This window comes from Ylistrum balloti, unplaced genomic scaffold (assembly GCF_031769215.1).
Source record: "Ylistrum balloti isolate Yb309-2 unplaced genomic scaffold, AGI_CSIRO_Ybal_v1 Utg369670, whole genome shotgun sequence".
Taxonomy (NCBI): Eukaryota; Metazoa; Mollusca; class Bivalvia; order Pectinida; family Pectinidae; genus Ylistrum; species Ylistrum balloti.
Window position 1 is genome coordinate 262,089 of NW_026781916.1, and position 18,716 is coordinate 280,804.

Below are 18,716 nucleotides of genomic sequence, written 5' to 3' on the forward strand. Positions count from 1 at the left end.
TCTCGTGGCTAGTGTGGAACCCAAAGTCACGCCATTGATTATATTGTAAAAATGGTTGAGCATACTGTTGCATTCTGGGAAGTTGTGTTATCTATGTAAATAAGATGCGTCGGGGTTTTTCACGACGTTGCACGGCGTGTATATCCGTTAGACACGAGTAATCTGCAGTGACACTGTTTTTACAAATACATCGACGGAGATAGTCCCTGTTGTTTCGTTGTCTAGACTGGTATAGTGTGTAGCCGTTGTTTGTTGTAAGTTCATATTTATTTTTATTTTCATGACTATAAAAATACAAAGAAAGAATTTAAGTCAACATCGTTTTGTTTTCAAAGATACATCCAGCTTGACAGAAACGTTTTTGTCTTATCAATTAATGTAGAACTGATATCATCACAATTGCAGCAAGAAAGCCGGCTTTCTCTCTCCATTGTCATAAAACGTATGTGCTTATATCGATCGCTTACATTCGCCTGTTTATTGTTATGTTTACGGTACATTGGAAATAGCTCGTATTCTTGAATCCTACAAGTGTAATCTCTGGTTTATCGACTATATTGACCTGTTGTGTCGTCATAAACGTTGTCAACACAACAGTAGAAGTAGTGCACGTGCAGGTCTTTTCCCGCTCATTTAACACGCGCGTTTGTGTAAGGTAATAGACCTGTGAGATTCAATAGCGTTCCACGTGCGCTTGACTTACAACACTGCACCAAATTTGCCTCCTACTCCTCTATCTAAGAACAGTAAATGACCAGCCTGGCACTTAACAATTCTAGTCGATATTCCTGTATATATCTGCTGTTAAAGACTCGCTAACCATTCTCTTGAATTGCGGAGTGGAATTTTCACTGTAGCGCAGTCGTGCGGAGTACACATATGTCTCGTCTTTAAATCAGCTGTGATCTCTACCACTTTAAAAGCATTGTATTCATCCTGGAGATATATTTCCCTACGTGTGCACTTGTGTCAATATATGTATTAAGTGTGTAAGAACGCACGCGCGTACTATTGTATCTCACCAACCTATGAAATCCATTTAATTACACAGTATCTGTTAGTATTTCCTTGGCATACGGCGGGAGAATTTCAGTGATTCCACTTTGATCGGTTTCTCTGTCAACATTAGAATCTTTCTACTGTGTGTGTGTTCGTGTGTGGAGCCTGCCTGGTGTAATCAACGTGTGTTCTAGTTACTTCATACAGCCTCATCAACCGTCACTTTTCGCTGTTATATCTTGACATTACGGTAAATGGCTACCTTGTCGAACGGAATGCTTCAGGATATTCATTCTTTGCACAATGGCTCGCAACTTGCTCATCAACAGCAATCTGCCAGCATTCCAATGAAAGACCATGATGCGGTGAAGTTATTTGTGGGTCAAATTCCACGAAATCTTGAGGACAAAGACTTGAGACCTGTTTTTGAGGAATACGGACAAATTTACGAGTTAACGGTGCTGAAAGACCGCTTCACGGGACTTCATAAAGGTAGGTCATACATTTTTATCATATTTTATTACGATTCTACGTATTTTCAGATAGTTTTAGGAAATTGATAAACGTTGCGAGTAATCTATTTTAATATTTACTTCGTATTTAAATATTTTTTTTGTTTCTGAAAGGAAAAATTACGGCGACAAATTTTCATTAATATTAATTGGTTGTCATTCGACATTTTTGACAATCACATGAAACACCGGACATGTGGGAGTCATATGTAAAACCTGTTTTTATTAATCAATTGACATGCGAGTTGATACGTGTAAATAGTTCAGGTGAAATTTCACACCTGTATAATTGAAGAGTATGTTATACAGATATACTGAAGCATCTTTATCAATAATATATGCATACATATCGACAACCAGTTTTTATATGGCGTTGTTTCTCGTTGTTTCTCTCGCTGTCTGAGAAGAGCACCTGTTTGCTGTACGGCACACACACTCCACACACTGTGACAACATTGCGTGAGAGACATAAAACAGTGTGAATCTTTAGATTTCCCGGTAATTAGCCGACAGGCCAAAATATCGATCAAACTCGATGTTATCATATGTGTTGTTGTAATTCATACAGTGTCCATCTCCTGTCATGGTCAAACTTATTCTATAATATCTGTCCCTGTTATATAGCGTGTCCATCTCCTGTCATGGTCAAACTTATTCTATAATATCTGTCCCTGTTATATAGCGTGTCCATCTCCTGTCATGGTCAAACTTATTCTATAATATCTGTCTGTTATATACCGTGTCCATCTCCTGTCATGGTCAAACTTATTCTATAATATCTGTCTGTTATATACCGTGTCCATCTCCTGTCATGGTCAAACTTATTCTATAATATCTGTCCCTGTTATATAGCGTGTCCATCTCCTGTCATGGTCAAACTTATTCTATAATATCTGTCCCTGTTATATACCGTGTCCATCTCCTGTCATGGTCAAACTTATTCTATAATATCTGTCTGTTATATACAGTGTCTATCTCCTGTCATGGTCAAACTTATTCTATAATATCTGTCCCTGTTATATACCGTGTCCATCTCCTGTCATGGTCAAACTTATTCTATAATATCTGTCCCTGTTATATACCGTGTCCATCTCCTGTCATGGTCAAACTTATTCTATAATATCTGTCCCTGTTATATACCGTGTCCATCTCCTGTCATGGTCAAACTTATTCTATAATATCTGTCCCTGTTATATACCGTGTCCATCTCCTGTCATGGTCAAACTTATTCTATAATATCTGTCCCTGTTATATACCGTGTCCATCTCCTGTCATGGTCAAACTTATTCTATAATATCTGTCCCTGTTATATACCGTGTCCATCTCCTGTCATGGTCAAACTTATTCTATAATATCTGTCTGTTATATACAGTGTCCATGGTCAAAACTTATTCTGTTATATAATATCTGTCCGTGTCCATCTCCTGTCATGGTGTCTATATATACAGTGTCCATCTCCTGTCATGGTCAAACTTATTCTATAATATCTGTCCCTGTTATATACCGTGTCCATCTCCTGTCATGGTCAAACTTATTCTATAATATCTGTCCCTGTTATATACCGTGTCCATCTCCTGTCATGGTCAAACTTATTCTATAATATCTGTCCCTGTTATATAGCGTGTCCATCTCCTGTCATGGTCAAACTTATTCTATAATATCTGTCCCTGTTATATAGCGTGTCCATCTCCTGTCATGGTCAAACTTATTCTATAATATCTGTCCCTGTTATATAGCGTGTCCATCTCCTGTCATGGTCAAACTTATTCTATAATATCTGTCCCTGTTATATACCGTGTCCATCTCCTGTCATAGTCAAACTTATTCTATAATATCTGTCCCTGTTATATACAGTGTCCATCTCCTGTCATGGTCAAACTTATTCTATAATATCTGTCTGTTATATACCATGTCAATCTCCTCTCCTGGTCAAACTTATTATATAATATCTGTCTGTTATATACCGTGTCCATCTCCTGTCATGGTCAAACTTATTCTATAATATCTGTCTGTTATATACCGTGTCCATCTCCTGTCATGGTCAAACTTATTCTATAATATCTGTCCCTGTTATATACCGTGTCCATCTCCTGTCATGGTCAAACTTATTCTATAATATCTGTCCCTGTTATATACCGTGTCCATCTCCTGTCATGGTCAAACTTATTCTATAATATCTGTCCCTGTTATATACCGTGTCCATCTCCTGTCATGGTCAAACTTATTCTATAATATCTGTCTGTTATATACCGTGTCCATCTCCTGTCATGGTCAAACTTATTCTATAATATCTGTCTGTTATATACAGTGTCCATCTCCTGTCATGGTCAAACTTATTCTATAATATCTGTCTGTTATATACCGTGTCCATCTCCTGTCATGGTCAAACTTATTCTATAATATCTGTCCCTGTTATATACAGTGTCCATCTCCTGTCATGGTCAATGGTCAACTACTTATTCTATAATATCTGTCCCTGTTATATACAGTGTCCATCTCCTGTCATGGTCAAACTTATTCTATAATATCTGTCCCTGTTATATAGCGTGTCCATCTCCTGTCATGGTCAAACTTATTCTATAATATCTGTCTGTTATATACCGTGTCCATCTCCTGTCATGGTCAAACTTATTCTATAATATCTGTCTGTTATATACCATGTCCATCTCCTGTCATGGTCAAACTTATTCTATAATATCTGTCTGTTATATATCGTGTCTATCTCCTGTCATGGTCAAACTTATTCTATAATATCTGTCTGTTATACACAGTGTCCATCTCCTGTCATGGTCAAACTTATTCTATAATATCTGTCTGTTATATATCGTGTCTATCTCCTGTCATGGTCAAACTTATTCTATAATATCTGTCCCTGTTATATACAGTGTCCGTCTCCTGTCATGGTCAAACCTATTCTGTCGGCTAATGACGTGATTAGATTACATACATTGTCCCTGCCGTGTTATATCACTAACAGTTGAGTTCATGTTTATCTTTATTCTAGCACGCTGGTATCATATCTCGATACCGTATACACAAATGTCTATTGGTTATAAATACAGGTTATTAATGAAACCTTGTAGACCTTGAATCGATAGATGTGAATCCTCAGTTTACATGGTGTAAGGTGGTCATGACTCGTTTGTCAGATACAGATACTGGCAACTTTCCTGATTATCACGATTGAAATTCTGTTTCCTCGTCGAGCAAGTCTGATTTATTGTAGAATTTTTTAACCTGAACAACATAAGGTGAGCTGCAATTTCCGTGTCAGCCGGGATAGAGAACTTTTTAATCCGAACAATGGTACTGGAAATCTCGGTCAGGAAAGGTCATGACTTATTAGAACGTGAAATGTAATTTCTGTGTCATCTAGGAGCTAGAATTATACTGCAACTTTTGAATCCGAACAACAGAAGTTGAAACTCTTTTTCCGAATCCGAACAGCATAACGTGAAATGTAATTTCTGTGTCAACGAAGGGCCACATTTATACTGGAGAATTTTGAATCCGAACAGCTGTGGTTTAAATTCCGTTTCCACATGAAAGCAGTAAAGTAGGAAATTAATTTATACTGGAGCTTTATATCCGAACAATGGTAGTAAAATTCCGTTTCTCTGTTAAGCTGGGACTTGAATTGTTTGAGTGCATTTTAATCCGAACAGCATAAGATAATTTCTGTGTCATCTAGGAGCTAGAATTATACTGCAACTTTTAAATCCAACAAACGGAAGTTGAAACTCTTTTTCCGTATCAACAAATGCGTTGAATCATATTGGAGTAGTTTTAATCTGAACAAGGGAAGGTGGTATGCATCCGGACCACAGATGTGGAAATCTTGTTTCCATGTGAACTGTTGATCTGAATTATACTGGAGCAATTTTAATCCGAACAAGGATGGTTCACGTAAAGGTTAAAGGTCAATTAATTATCTGTTTCATACAGAATGCTTTGGAATACGACACTTGTTTCACTCTTTGCTATTGATATTTGGGTGTTGAGGTTGGGGTGTGGTGTAAGGGGGTGTGTCTGTGTTTGTGTGGGAGGGGCTGTGATTGGGGCAAGGAGGTTGTGATTGGGGAAGAGGGGGGAGAGGGGATGTGATTGGGGAGGGGGAGAGGGTGTGTGTGATTGGGGAAGGGGAAAGGGGGGTGTGATTGGGGAGGGGGAGAGGGGTGTGTGATTGGGGGAGGGGGACGGCACCAGGGGGTAACAAATGGATGAATAATGACATTTCCAATTCATTTTTTTTTTCATTTATTTTTTTATTTCTTCTTCCTTCCATTTTTCATTCGTTTTTATATTTAGATCTGTTGAATTTATATGCATGTTAACATTTTTATTGCTGACGACAGAGAGGATAAATCAATTATTTATTTTTATCAAGTTTTCCTTCTTTGTGGTTACGTATGCAGCGTCAGATTCCACGGAATATTTCATCTTAATACCATCATCCATGTTTTTGTATTTGTTACGTTTGGAAATAAAAGCAGTGTCATGAATATTCATAGATACGAAAGGAAGTTTTTTGTTGTAGCAATGAAAATAAAATACATTGATTTAGCGAAAGAAACATTCGTCATGTATAATTTGATAAGCGTTTGTTGTAGTGAAAGAGTATGTCATATATCTACCAGATGGCTGTTACACTCAAGACACCATTTAATCCTCCAAACTGTTGATTAAACGCTATTACCATTTGTGTTATAACATTTTAGCATGTTTTGATTGGCTGTCAGGATGAACTTTGACCGAAAGGGCGCTTCACGCACGCACTGAAATTAAAACCTGCAACAAGCCGTCCATGACTGTAACATTTTGATTTTTGCTTGAATTTTTATCCATCTTTTTCTTTGAAGATATAAACAAATTTCCTTCTGGGAGTATATTTTGATAAGCTATGTTTCCATGTAATTCTGAAATTGTCAAATTTGCATATTAATTAACGACATTTCACTAAAGATCCTATCATTACTCCTAACTGATGATGTAAATAAACAAAAACAATCGCGGGTACCGAACAGGTTAGTTCAACTTCATTATCATTGAGGAAGAAACAAGTCACACAAACTCTTGTGCGTGGTTTATGGTATGTCTTTCACACTCGTTAATCATTCTCCAGTCAGTTGCAAAAATACTCGATACTTTTTTTGTAACGTTTGAAAAAAATTATTAACTCAAGTACCATAACCACTCTCTATTTCGCATATGACATAATATTGTTCATAAGATTATATCATCAAGCCTTAATTCTATGTGTCTACTGATTAGATAAAAGTTGACAGGAATTTTAATTCTACTGGAATTCGTGCGCAAGAAAATGAAGCAATGGCCAACAAAAATATTTAGTAAAACCGCGAAAATTGATCCTCACGAAAATATATGATTTCACAGTATCTTGAATCCCATTTTTCTGTTTAGATTATGAAGTCACTATTGGACTATCTTGTATCTTGGTATTACGTCAGTATTTAAGTATTGAGATATGTTGAAATGATATTAAGTCAGTATTTAAGTATTTAGCTGTCTTTGAATGGCACTTATGGTTGATATAAATGACAAAGGTTTTCAGGGCAGGCATCATATCACTCTTCTATATCATTTGTTTTAAATAAAAGTGTGCCGTTCAACATGAGTATAACACCTTATCATATCATGTTAGACAGAGTTAGGAGACTTGGGCTGTTGACGTGAATACTGAATTATTTAAACGTTTGTCTGGGTGGTTATATTGCATTGTAGGCAAATTTCATACGACATCGTACAAACGTTGTTTCAGTTTATATCTGGTTGTAACCTGCAGCATAGCTCATCTCGCACCGATATCTTTTCTAAAGCACTGCATTACAACCCTAATACATTCAAATGGCATTCATATCCCTGTGATAATCTTGATTCAAATATTGACGTCATCATTATTATGACGTCATAATTGTAATAATAAAGACATATTCATCAATTAGACGGCTGTTCTATCCTTGTACTTTTTAAGTTCTCCGTATCAAAATGTTGTTATATGTTTTTTTGTTGTTTTTTTTGTTTGTTTGTTTGTTTTTTCTTGTCTAATTTAAGCCTCCTTTCGTCGAATTTGAGGTTGAATTAACATCATGCTGGCATTTACCGGTTCTTACCATGGTGTCTTTCAACAAAAATAGATAAATTATTGAATTTATTTGGGAATTTTCAGACACTATTGTTATAAAAGTAAAACAATACTATCACCGAAAATATAGAAAATATAGCTGCAACTGATTTTGGACAATGTTATATGGAAGTCAACAGGAATTCATAGCTTCTGTAAAATAAGTGATTTTCACGGGAGTTTTGTTTTCTTGAATTCCGTTGGTACGTTAAATAAACGTATAATTACGACCATGAACAATTATAATCATCATAAATACATTTATAGCGCTTTATCAATACACAAAATCAAATGTCCACGAAATTGTCATTTTGGAGAAAAAAAAATCGAAAATTGAACCTCGCCAAAAATATACGATTTTACAGTAATACTTACATGGTTTGATTTCATTTTGTCTGTTGTTTTGAATAAACTTCAAAATTATCTTTTATTTATATATTTATTTATTTACTTATTTATTTACTTATTTATTTAAGTTTTGATGGTATGTGCTGTACTATATACAGAGTATCGCCTGTTTACCAAGCCTGATTTTCGTAAATTTACATATTAATTGGCATTTCCTCCACCTCTTACTTCTACAGTGGTTTTCATTTCATCCCTCATACTTATTTTAGAAGCTCTGTAAATCTAACACGTGACGGCTGAAGATATTTATCAGGTTTTGATCTTCATCTCTCTAAATGTTAATTTCCGTTATATCAAAGTAGGTAAATAAAGGATGTTTTTTCTGTAATTGTAATAAATTCAATGTGTTTATTGTGTGTAAGCAGGTCTCTGTATGTGTGTTTATGTGTACTTGTCAGTATTAAATGTTTGTAGTATGTTTATACGTGAACCACTGTAAACAATATATATATCACTTTGCGGTTAAAATCATGACTTTTGGTTTATGTGTTGAATTCAAAATAAGAAAAAAATAGAAAAAATGATGTAAGTTCATGTTGTTAGGATAAATATGTGAACTTTCAATTCCTTGATGAATGGTCGTAACACTTGCACAGTGTGAACAGTATTCTCACTGAAACAGGAGAAAGTGGAAATATACACTAATTAACTTGGTCCCACGTAAGTCAAATTTAGGTCGACAGCATCTGCATGACAAGTCCAGCTTAATAAAGTCCTATTTTAGTGATAAATACAACTGGAATAAGTTTTAACGTAACAGCACGTCAACACAAGTAGGACCACGAGGACAGATAAAAATAAATGAATTACAACGAGCAAGCAAAAACATCAAAGACTGATGACAAGAATTAGAATTTTTCTGGGATGATTTAGGTATCTAAGGATGGGATTTGATTATTTGTATATCATTGCGACAAATAAAAACCAAATAAATAAACAAACAGAAAAAATTGAAAGTACGCGAAACGTATAATTAGATGTGTATGTCGGTAGTGCACTCATTTTATGGTAAGCCTCAACAATATACAGTCGTAAAACAAATTAACCATGGTGATCTAACTACATTGACCAATCGAAAATGACATAACAAATGGCCAATCGAAATGCTTGTTTTATAAAGGATTGAATAATGCTTTGACGTTAAAATGTTTTCTACACTATCTTCCGTTTTTGTCGAGTGGACGAGTTACAGTAGTCGAAGGGATGAAGGGGTAGTGAGAAGTTATAATGCACTTCAACCACCCCATCCCCTCCCCCCCCCCGTCCGCTTCGCATTAGGCGACACGTGACGTACCTCCTGTATGTAGTTCAATGAGGTAGTAACCATCTACTACAAGGGAACTTCGCCTTAAAATTACCCTTACTGTTGAAGGAGATATGCCAGAAGCAAACTCAATTAATGTCTTATAGTTTTTTTTTAAACAAACCTGTCGTTCCGTTCATAGATATATATGTGTTAACCACTCCCTGTTCCTCGCATGCGAAATCTACCCTACCACTGAATACATGATGCTTCTACAGGGGAAACGTTTATCGATTTCGACATCAAATATTTTCAAAAATTACTTAGTCTACGTTGTGCTACTTTATAATCCTTGTCATGTTGAACAAGTGTTGTCAGCACGTGCTGTTGACGTCATAAGTGACATTTAGCATAGTAGTATGTTTTTACGCATTATTATAGAGGTTCTGTAATCAATACAGATACAGATATCTATGTGTTTTATATTTGACACTGTCTTTGTTAGATTAATGCATTTCGTGAGAACATTTGAGCAATATTTCGTACAATTTGTCAGGAACATTGGTAATATTATTCGGTCGCGATCCAAATCCATGAAAAATATCCATTATGTTAAGAAATAAAGTCGAAAAAGGCGAGATATTTTATCCGGGATTTTCAACATGATGAAACTACATCAGGATAAGTATCGGGTATCATTCTAGAACACATGACTCTACATAATATATGAACCATCGATTATGTCTTGTGTGAACTGAAATTATCTACAAAGCGTCTGCCTGATTTTGACGGTTCTTGAACAAGCACTAATTTGACACTGATAACAAAAACATGTCATAAACAAATCCCCGTAAATAATTCATCCTCGTCTCAGAAGGCTGCACGTGACTTGTCTATAATGAGAAATCAACCGAGTGTTTTCGTCAGTCATATAATCACTCGCCACGTGACATTCCCCTCTTAAACATGGATCGTTGATCTTAAATATTCTCACCCGGGGACAAATTAAGGTGGGGTTGGGGGGATGACATTTCGATAGGCAACGGTATTTGGCAGTAATTTGTGATGAGTTACTCTCGTGTCATTGGAATTCTAAACGCCACCACATCTTGTCTATTCCAGACATTCTTTTCTTAATATCCAGCTGCAATGTAGACGGGCAATATATCTGCAAAGGAAGGTGTAATTGAGGAGGGCGGGGTTGGGGGGTAGGGATGAGGGTGATACATCGGCTGACACCTGTAGGCTTTAGTTTGCGATGTAATCACATTTGTGTTCGACGATTTCCTCCATCTATTGTATGTAGGTATCCTTGGAGTAGGATTCAGTTATTATATAGGGAAGTCTTCAGAATGTGTTGTTCGCTGAGAGATATAGAAAAAGACTTCAAATATATTTGAAAAGTTTTAAAGAGACATACTGTTGACATGTGGAAATGTCGTTATACCGAAGGTTTTTTTTTCCTCTATTGAAGTAGACAATTCGTTGATTCGAAATTTTTCTATGTGGAGATCAATGATGTCGTTATATCGAAGTTTATCTCTATGAAGTTGAACGATGTGGTTATACCGCGGATTTTCTCTGTGGAGATGAGTGATGTCGTTATCTCTCTGTGGAGTTGAACGATGTGGTTTATCGAAGTTTATCTCTATGGAGTTGAACGAGGTTTATCTCGGTAGAGATGAGTGATGTCGTTATATCGAGGGTTCTCTCTGTGGAGTTGAACGATGTGGTTATATCGAAGTTTATCTCTGTGGAGTTGAACGAGGTTTATCTCGGTAGAGATGAGTGATGTTGTTATATCGAGGGTTCTCTCTGTGGTGATGAACGATGCCGTTATATCGACTTTTTTTGTGCTTATAAATGCACAATGTCGTCATACCGAGGATATCATCTACAGACGTACACAGTCTCGTTTAATTGCAGACGTTGTCTTTATATCGAAATTTTACTGTCATTTCGCGAGGAAAGGGTTTTTTAGTAGAATGTTTTTTCGGTGCTAAAATGGTTTGACTGGAATTAGAGAAAAAAGAAAAAAACAAAAGTTAAAAACTGATTGACAAGAGACAACGCAAGACAGCGTGTAATTAAAGAAATTCAGTTCAGTGGAATGATGATCATTGATAAAAGAAAAGCAAAAACACCCCCCCTCCAAAAAAACAAGAAACAAAACAAAACAAAAAAACAAAAACAAAAAAAAAACCCATTATAGCCGTCTATAAAACAATGGGAGAAAGCCAGTCGGATAACAAAAAGGAAAGATACTAATTCAATAAGGTAGAAAGGGAATGTACATTAGTTATATTTCCGGGATTTTAGACATCACAGTCGAACTTTATCATAAACGTTTCTCCTACACCTTGTATATATTAAATGTTTCACGGGAAGTTCATCCTCAGTTGCTCTAGTTTTGTCTGGTTAACGTAGAATACCAAGCCTAAATTAATTATGGATACAAAATGTAGGTTGCCGCAGGTTCTTTTTTTTTTGTGGTGGTGGTAAGGAAGGGGGAATATTTACGTTTTGTTTCGGTTGTATTTTTTCTTATTTTTGTGATTTTTCTGTTTTTATTTTTGTTTCCATTTCTTTGGGGTTTTTTTCAATGGCTAAAGAAACTGTCATATTTCGATAAATAAATTTTTGAATACAAAGCTACCTCTGTTATGATTGGTCAGACACACATAGATTTTATTAATGTTTAACGCAAGATTAGCCAGTAGTTGCACTAGTTTTGTCTGGGAAGGTTTACATAGACAAGAACATGTGACCTAGATTGATTGTGGATAAGAACAGGTGATCTAGATTGATTGTGGATAAGAACAGGTGACCTAGATTGATTGTGGATAAGAACAGGTGATCTAGATTGATTGTGGATAAGAACAGGTGACCTAGATTGATTGCGGATAAGAACAGGTGACCTAGATTGATTGTGGATAAGAACAGGTGACCTAGATTGATTGTGAATAAGAAAATGTGACATAGATTGATTGTGGATAAGAACACGTGACCTAGATTGATTGTGGATAAGTATACGTGACCTAGATTGATTTTGGATAAGTATATATGGCCTAGATTATTGTGAATGATAAGTTTAAATATATGTCGTTGCTGCGGATTTTATATATATTTCTTTTTGTTTTTCGTTTTTGTTTTGATTTTTTTAAGGGGAGGGGTGTTGTTTTCTTTCTTTCTTTTCTTTTTCCTTACCTTATGTTACCTTATGTAAATTCTGCCCGCAGGACCTATTGGTCCTCTATAGGCAGCTCAGAGATGTCATTTTGTGAGTTTGTTGTCATTCCGGTGTCTCTGTAGGGTCCATAGTTAGCTGTGTAGTCAAATCTAAGCGGGTGACGTTCCCAATATTTATCTAGTCTGTTTTTGAACTGGTTGATTGTAGCGGCGGTGATAACTTGTTCAGGTAGGCTATTCCTTTTTATCATTTTTTTGTGTCTCTTTTTAACTGAAGGTTTAGTTTTTGTTTTTTGTTTTCAATAAATGAAGAAATATAAATATAAACAGTTTTTGGAATTAAAAACGAATACTGATTTTTATTCCTGACGTCAAACACACACAGACTATATGATGACGTCACAATAGAAACCTCACCGTCCCGTCGTGAGATATACAAGTAGAACCAACATGAATGGTGCATATGATAAACAGAATAGAATCAACAAATAAATAAAGTAATACCCTCCCCAAAAAAAATGAAAAAGAAAAAAAAAAAAAAGAAAAAAAAATGTCATTATCGTGAGTTCGATACAAGTCTACGTCTTAAAACGGATCACGTGACTCTTTTTCTTTCGTTTTATTTCGATTTCTTTTTGATGTTTTTATTTATTTACTATGAATATGAAGAAATACCGCATTTTTAAAACAAGTGTACACAAACTATATCACCTACATACATAAGCTCCAGACTAAAAAGACTGTACATTACATTTAACATCGCGCAATGTGTAATTGTGGCAACAAATCATATCCATCGCGAGATCCCTATTTTACATCAATAAACTGATGATTTGTACAAGAAGACGTAATGGCCGAGAACTCTATGTATCTACTCACGCTGTAGTACATGGTTGCATGTTGTGTCAGATTTACTCATTATTTGGTTTCCTGTATGTGAACGATCACACATTTTGTCCATTTCCGGCTTCAATTATCAGCCTTCCATTCTGGCGTAGATGATTTCCTATAGAATTCTCTCCACACCGGAAATATATCACATGATCAGTCACATGACACTTGTTTAGTGAGCGAAGTTGGCCTATTTCGATATAAGGTTGGTGTTTAATGTTTGTTTAAATGAGCTTATATGCACATCATCTGAATCTGTGAATAATTTGACACGTAAACAAATATAAGTAAATAAAATCAATTGAAAATTGACTTTTACAGAAATTTTTGCGTTTTTATTTGAGAGACATTTTTTCATCACACACAATTTTCCAAACCCTTCATTGACGTCATTTCATTATATTGACGTCACAAAAAGAATGAAGCCGAACCTCCGACATTCTACTCAATAACCTGACAGAAGCCATGCTCGGTGCTGTTCATACTATCGATTTATTTCACGGATCGACACAAGAAAATGATTATGACCCGATTAGAGTAACAATGTCCGTCCTATTAGTCTGACAAAACGACCTCGTCGTTTTACACATGCGTATAGCTGGTCAGCAGCTGAGTACTTATTGATATATTATGGGATGTAATTGTCACGTTGATATCTACAATGATGCACTGTCTCCATTCCAAATGGATGATGTGTTCATTTTGTTTGTTTGTAGGGTATATTGTCCAGTAAATTGTCAGGATTTTCTTGCAGTATATGGTTGATACCTCATAGAACAACATACGGGAGGTTACAAGACAAGGTACATGGGTAACATAAACCGCCAGGGTAGGGGAAGTTGAACCACGAATTCCGGGTACATCAAGGGGTGACACAATTCGCTAGTGTTCGATTCCTGGTCGGGGCACTTGAACTGACTATTTAAACTAGAGGGCCGGGTTCGACTCCTGTTCGAGGCACTCGAGAGAAATATGTAACGTCTTAGACCCGGGTTTTATTCCTGATCGAGGCACTCGAGAGAAATGTGTAGCCATAGACCCAGGTTTGATTCCTGGTCGAGGCACTCGAGAGAAATATGTAATGCCTTAGACCCGGGTTTGATTCCTGGTCGGAGCACTCGACAGGAATGCGTAAAGCCTTAGACCCGGGTTAGATTCCTGGTCGGGGCACTCGACAGGAATGTGTAATGCCTTAGACCCGGGTTTGATTCCTGGTCGGAGCACTCGACAGGAATGCGTAAAGCCTTAGACCCGGGTTAGATTCCTGGTCGGGGCACTCGACAGGAATGTGTAAAGCCATAGACCCGGGTTCGATTCCTGGTCGAGGCACTCGAGAGGAATATGTAAAGCCATAGACCAGGGTTCGATTCCTGGTTGGGGCACTCGACAGGAATGCGTAAAGCCTTAGACCCGGGTTCGATTCCTGGTCGGGGCCCTCGACAGGAATGTATAAAGCCATAGACCAGGGTTTGATTCCTGGTCGGAGCACTCAACAGGAATGTGTAAAGCCATAGACCCGGGTTCGATTCCTGGTCGAGGCACTCGAGAGGAATATGTAAAGCCATAGACCAGGGTTCGATTCCTGGTTGGGGCACTCGACAGGAATATATAAAGCCATAGACCAGGGTTTGATTCCTGGTCGGAGCACTCAACAGGAATGTGTAAAGCCATAGACCCGGGTTCGATTCCTGGTCGAGGCACTCGAGAGGAATATGTAAAGCCATAGACCAGGGTTCGATTCCTGGTCGGAGAACTCGAGAGAAATATGAAACGCCTTAGACCCGGGTTTGATTCCTGGTCGGGGCACTCGACAGGAATGTATAAAGCCATAGACCAGGGTTTGATTCCTGGTCGGAGCACTCAACAGGAATGTGTAAAGCCATAGACCCGGGTTCGATTCCTGGTCGGGGCACTCGACAGTAATGTATAAAGCCATAGACCCGGGTTTGATTCCTGGTCGGGGCACTCGACAGTAATGTGTAAAGCCATAGACCCGGGTTCGATTCCTGGTCGGGGCACTCGACAGTAATGTGTAAAGCCATAGACCCGGGTTTGATTCCTGGTCGGGGCACTCGACAGGAATGTGTAATCTCGTTGTTCTTTCACGTAATCATAGTTATCAATAATGATATAAAGTTCTATAACGAACTCTCTACATAATATCCTGTCTTGTTTGTCAGCCTCTGATATAGTATCGATTGTCCAGTAACTAATGTCTCTAGACAATCCGATTTAATTCAGCACATATGTCGGTATAATTTCTGATTCCTTTGTGTAATGTGCTCCAATGGTTGTCTATTTATAGACATAACGTATATGACCGGTTTATTTTAGTTTGGCCGTCAGTGAACAGTTCTATATAAAATCGATCATCTATGGCGAGAGAGAGAGGAGAGAGAGAGAGAGAGAGAGAGAGAGAAGACACACACAGACACACACACACAGACACAGAGAGAGAGAGAGAGAGAGAGAGAGAGAGACAGACAGACAGACATACAGAGAGACAGAGACAGACAGACAGAGAGAGAGACAGAGAGAGAGAGAGAGAGAGAGAGAGAGAGAAACAGACAGACACACAGACAGACAGACAAATAGAGAGAGAGAGAGACAGACAGACAGACAGACAGACAGACAGACAGAGATTAAGTTGGTACCTGTAATATCATGTTAAGCTGACAAGTTATACGTCTTGCGTATTTGATAAAATGACCCGTTGTTCATTTCAATATCAAATCTCTCCTTCACCCTCTAATCACTAATGCTTATCAATAGCATAATTGATACAAATTCATGTTCTATTTTGTTTTTCATATTCTGATCAGATTAGTCACCAAATATAACAAAGATTTGTAAAATTGTTTTTTTTTTCATTTTTACATTTTGGCTATTCACAAACTTACATGTATTTTATTCATACTCGACCCTATCTGGTCTCTATTAGCAATGCTTTATTTTGAATTGTAGATATATATGTACATGTATATTTTTATCTCAAATAGACAATGTATTTTGCGTTATTTGTCCTTAACTTCAGCAGAAATACAAACCGCTACGGGAAAAAGTGAGATTGTTGTGTAAAGAGTGTGCGACAGCTACCTAAAAATCTTATGTCAATATTGTAGAACTGAATGACTTGTTACAGAAGGGTCGGGCATTAAGACACCGGTCCCGGGGGGCAGGAGTTCGGCGATAAGGCTCGGCTGGTCTCTAGACAGTGCTAATAGGTGATCTATCAATACGTAAACCAATGAGAAACAAGACATGTCCTCTTAATGGTTTTGAAATACACTACAGTAGGCATTTCTGCTGTGTTAGCAAAAATATATGAAAACTACTCGGAAACTACTCGGAAACTACTCGGAGATATGGTCCTTATAGTTTGTACAGGAATGATCGATAATTAATCTGTTTGGTTAGAATTTTCACTCTTAGTTAAGCTGTGTCCTCGGTGATGAAATGTTCAATGTCGTACTTCATTGTGTCATCTCGCTCCTATTTCAGGGCAGTCATCGGGTCACGTGACACTAAACAAAGGACTTACCATCAAAGTCCTAATCAGGCAACGTCATCCATTTCACGTAGAAACAATTCACTTGATAAGCTTCTAGCCTGTTGTACAATCCTCTTTTCATATTTCGTATTAATGTTTTTTGTATTCAAGCACGTGGTAGTAGGTGAATATTGGAAATATTTGAAACAAAGGTATTCAAATTAAGCATGAAAATAAATTTAGAAATGACGCTTAAGTGTCCTCTCATACTCCAGTTTTCTCTCATACTCCAGTTTTCTCTCATACTCCAGTTTCCTCTCATACTCCAGTTTCCTCTCATACTCCAGTGACCTCTCATACTCCAGTGACCTCTCATACTCCAGTGTCCTCTCATACTCCAGTTTCCTCTCATACTCCAGTTTCGTCTCATACTCCAGTTTCGTCTCATACTCCAGTGTCTTCTCATACTCCAGTTTCCTCTCATACTCCAGTTTCCTCTCATACTCCAGTGTCCTCTCATACTCCAGTTTCCTCTCATACTCCAGTTTCCTCTCATACTCCAGTGTCCTCTCATACTCCAGTTTTCTCTCATATTCCAGTTTTCTCTCATACTCAAGTGTCCTCTCATACTCCAGTTTCCTCTCATATTCCAGTTTTCTCTCATACTCCAGTTTTCTCTCATAATCAAGTGTCCTCTCATACTCCACTTTCCTCTCATATTCCAATTTCGTCTAATACTCAAGTGTCCTCTCATACTCCAGTTTTCTCTCATACTCAAGTGTCCTCTCATACTCCAGTTTCCTCTCATATTCCAGTTTTCTCTCATACTCCAGTTTTCTCTCATACTCAAGTGTCCTCTCATACTCCAGTTTCCTCTCATACTCCAGTGTCCTCTCATACTCCAGTTTTCTCTCATATTCCAGTTTTCTCTCATACTCAAGTGTCCTCTCATACTCCAGTTTCCTCTCATATTCCAGTTTTCTCTCATACTCCAGTTTCCTCTCATACTCCAGTGTCCTCTCATACTCCAGTTTTCTCTCATATTCCAGTTTTCTCTCATACTCAAGTGTCCTCTCATACTCCAGTTTCCTCTCATATTCCAGTTTTCTATCATACTCCAGTTTCCTCTCATATTCCAGTTTCGTCTAATACTCAAGTGTCCTCTCATACTCCAGTTTCCTCTCATATTCCAGTTTTCTCTCATACTCCAGTTTTCTCTCATACTCAAGTGTCCTCTCATACTCCAGTTTCCTCTCATATTCCAGTTTCGTCTAATACTCAAGTGTCCTCTCATACTCCAGTTTTCTCTCATACTCCAGTTTTCTCTCATAATCAAGTGTCCTCTCATATTCCAGTTTCGTCTAATACTCAAGTGTCCTCTCATACTCCAGTTTTCTCTCATACTCAAGTGTCCTCTCATACTCCAGTTTCCTCTCATATTCCAGTTTTCTCTCATACTCCAGTTTTCTCTCATACTCAAGTGTCCTCTCATACTCCAGTTTCCTCTCATATTCCAGTTTTCTCTCATACTCCAGTTTTCTCTCATACTCAAGTGTCCTCTCATACTCCAGTTTCCTCTCATATTCCAGTTTTCTCTCATACTCCAGTTTTCTCTCATACTCAAGTGTCCTCTCATACTCCAGTTTCCTCTCATATTCCAGTTTCGTCTAATACTCAAGTGTCCTCTCATACTCCAGTGTCCTCTCATACTCCAGTTTTCTCTCATACTCCAGTTTTCTCTCATACTCAAGTGTCCTCTCATATTCCAGTTTTCTCTCATACTCAAGTGTCCTCTCATATTCCAGTTTTCTCTCATACTCCAGTTTTCTCTCATACTCCAGT

General features: G+C 37.4%; 1 protein-coding gene across 1 annotated transcript in view; it reads left to right on the forward strand.

Moving 5' to 3' along the window:
• Positions 1 to 1,253: 1,253 nt before the first annotated feature.
• The window catches only part of LOC132562029 (CUGBP Elav-like family member 3), a 197,658-nt gene continuing 180,195 nt past the window's right edge, over positions 1,254 to 18,716 (forward strand). The window contains exon 1 of the mRNA XM_060226755.1: positions 1,254 to 1,491. Within this exon, the coding sequence (XP_060082738.1) occupies positions 1,254 to 1,491 (238 nt within the window). The remainder of the gene's footprint in view (positions 1,492 to 18,716) is intronic.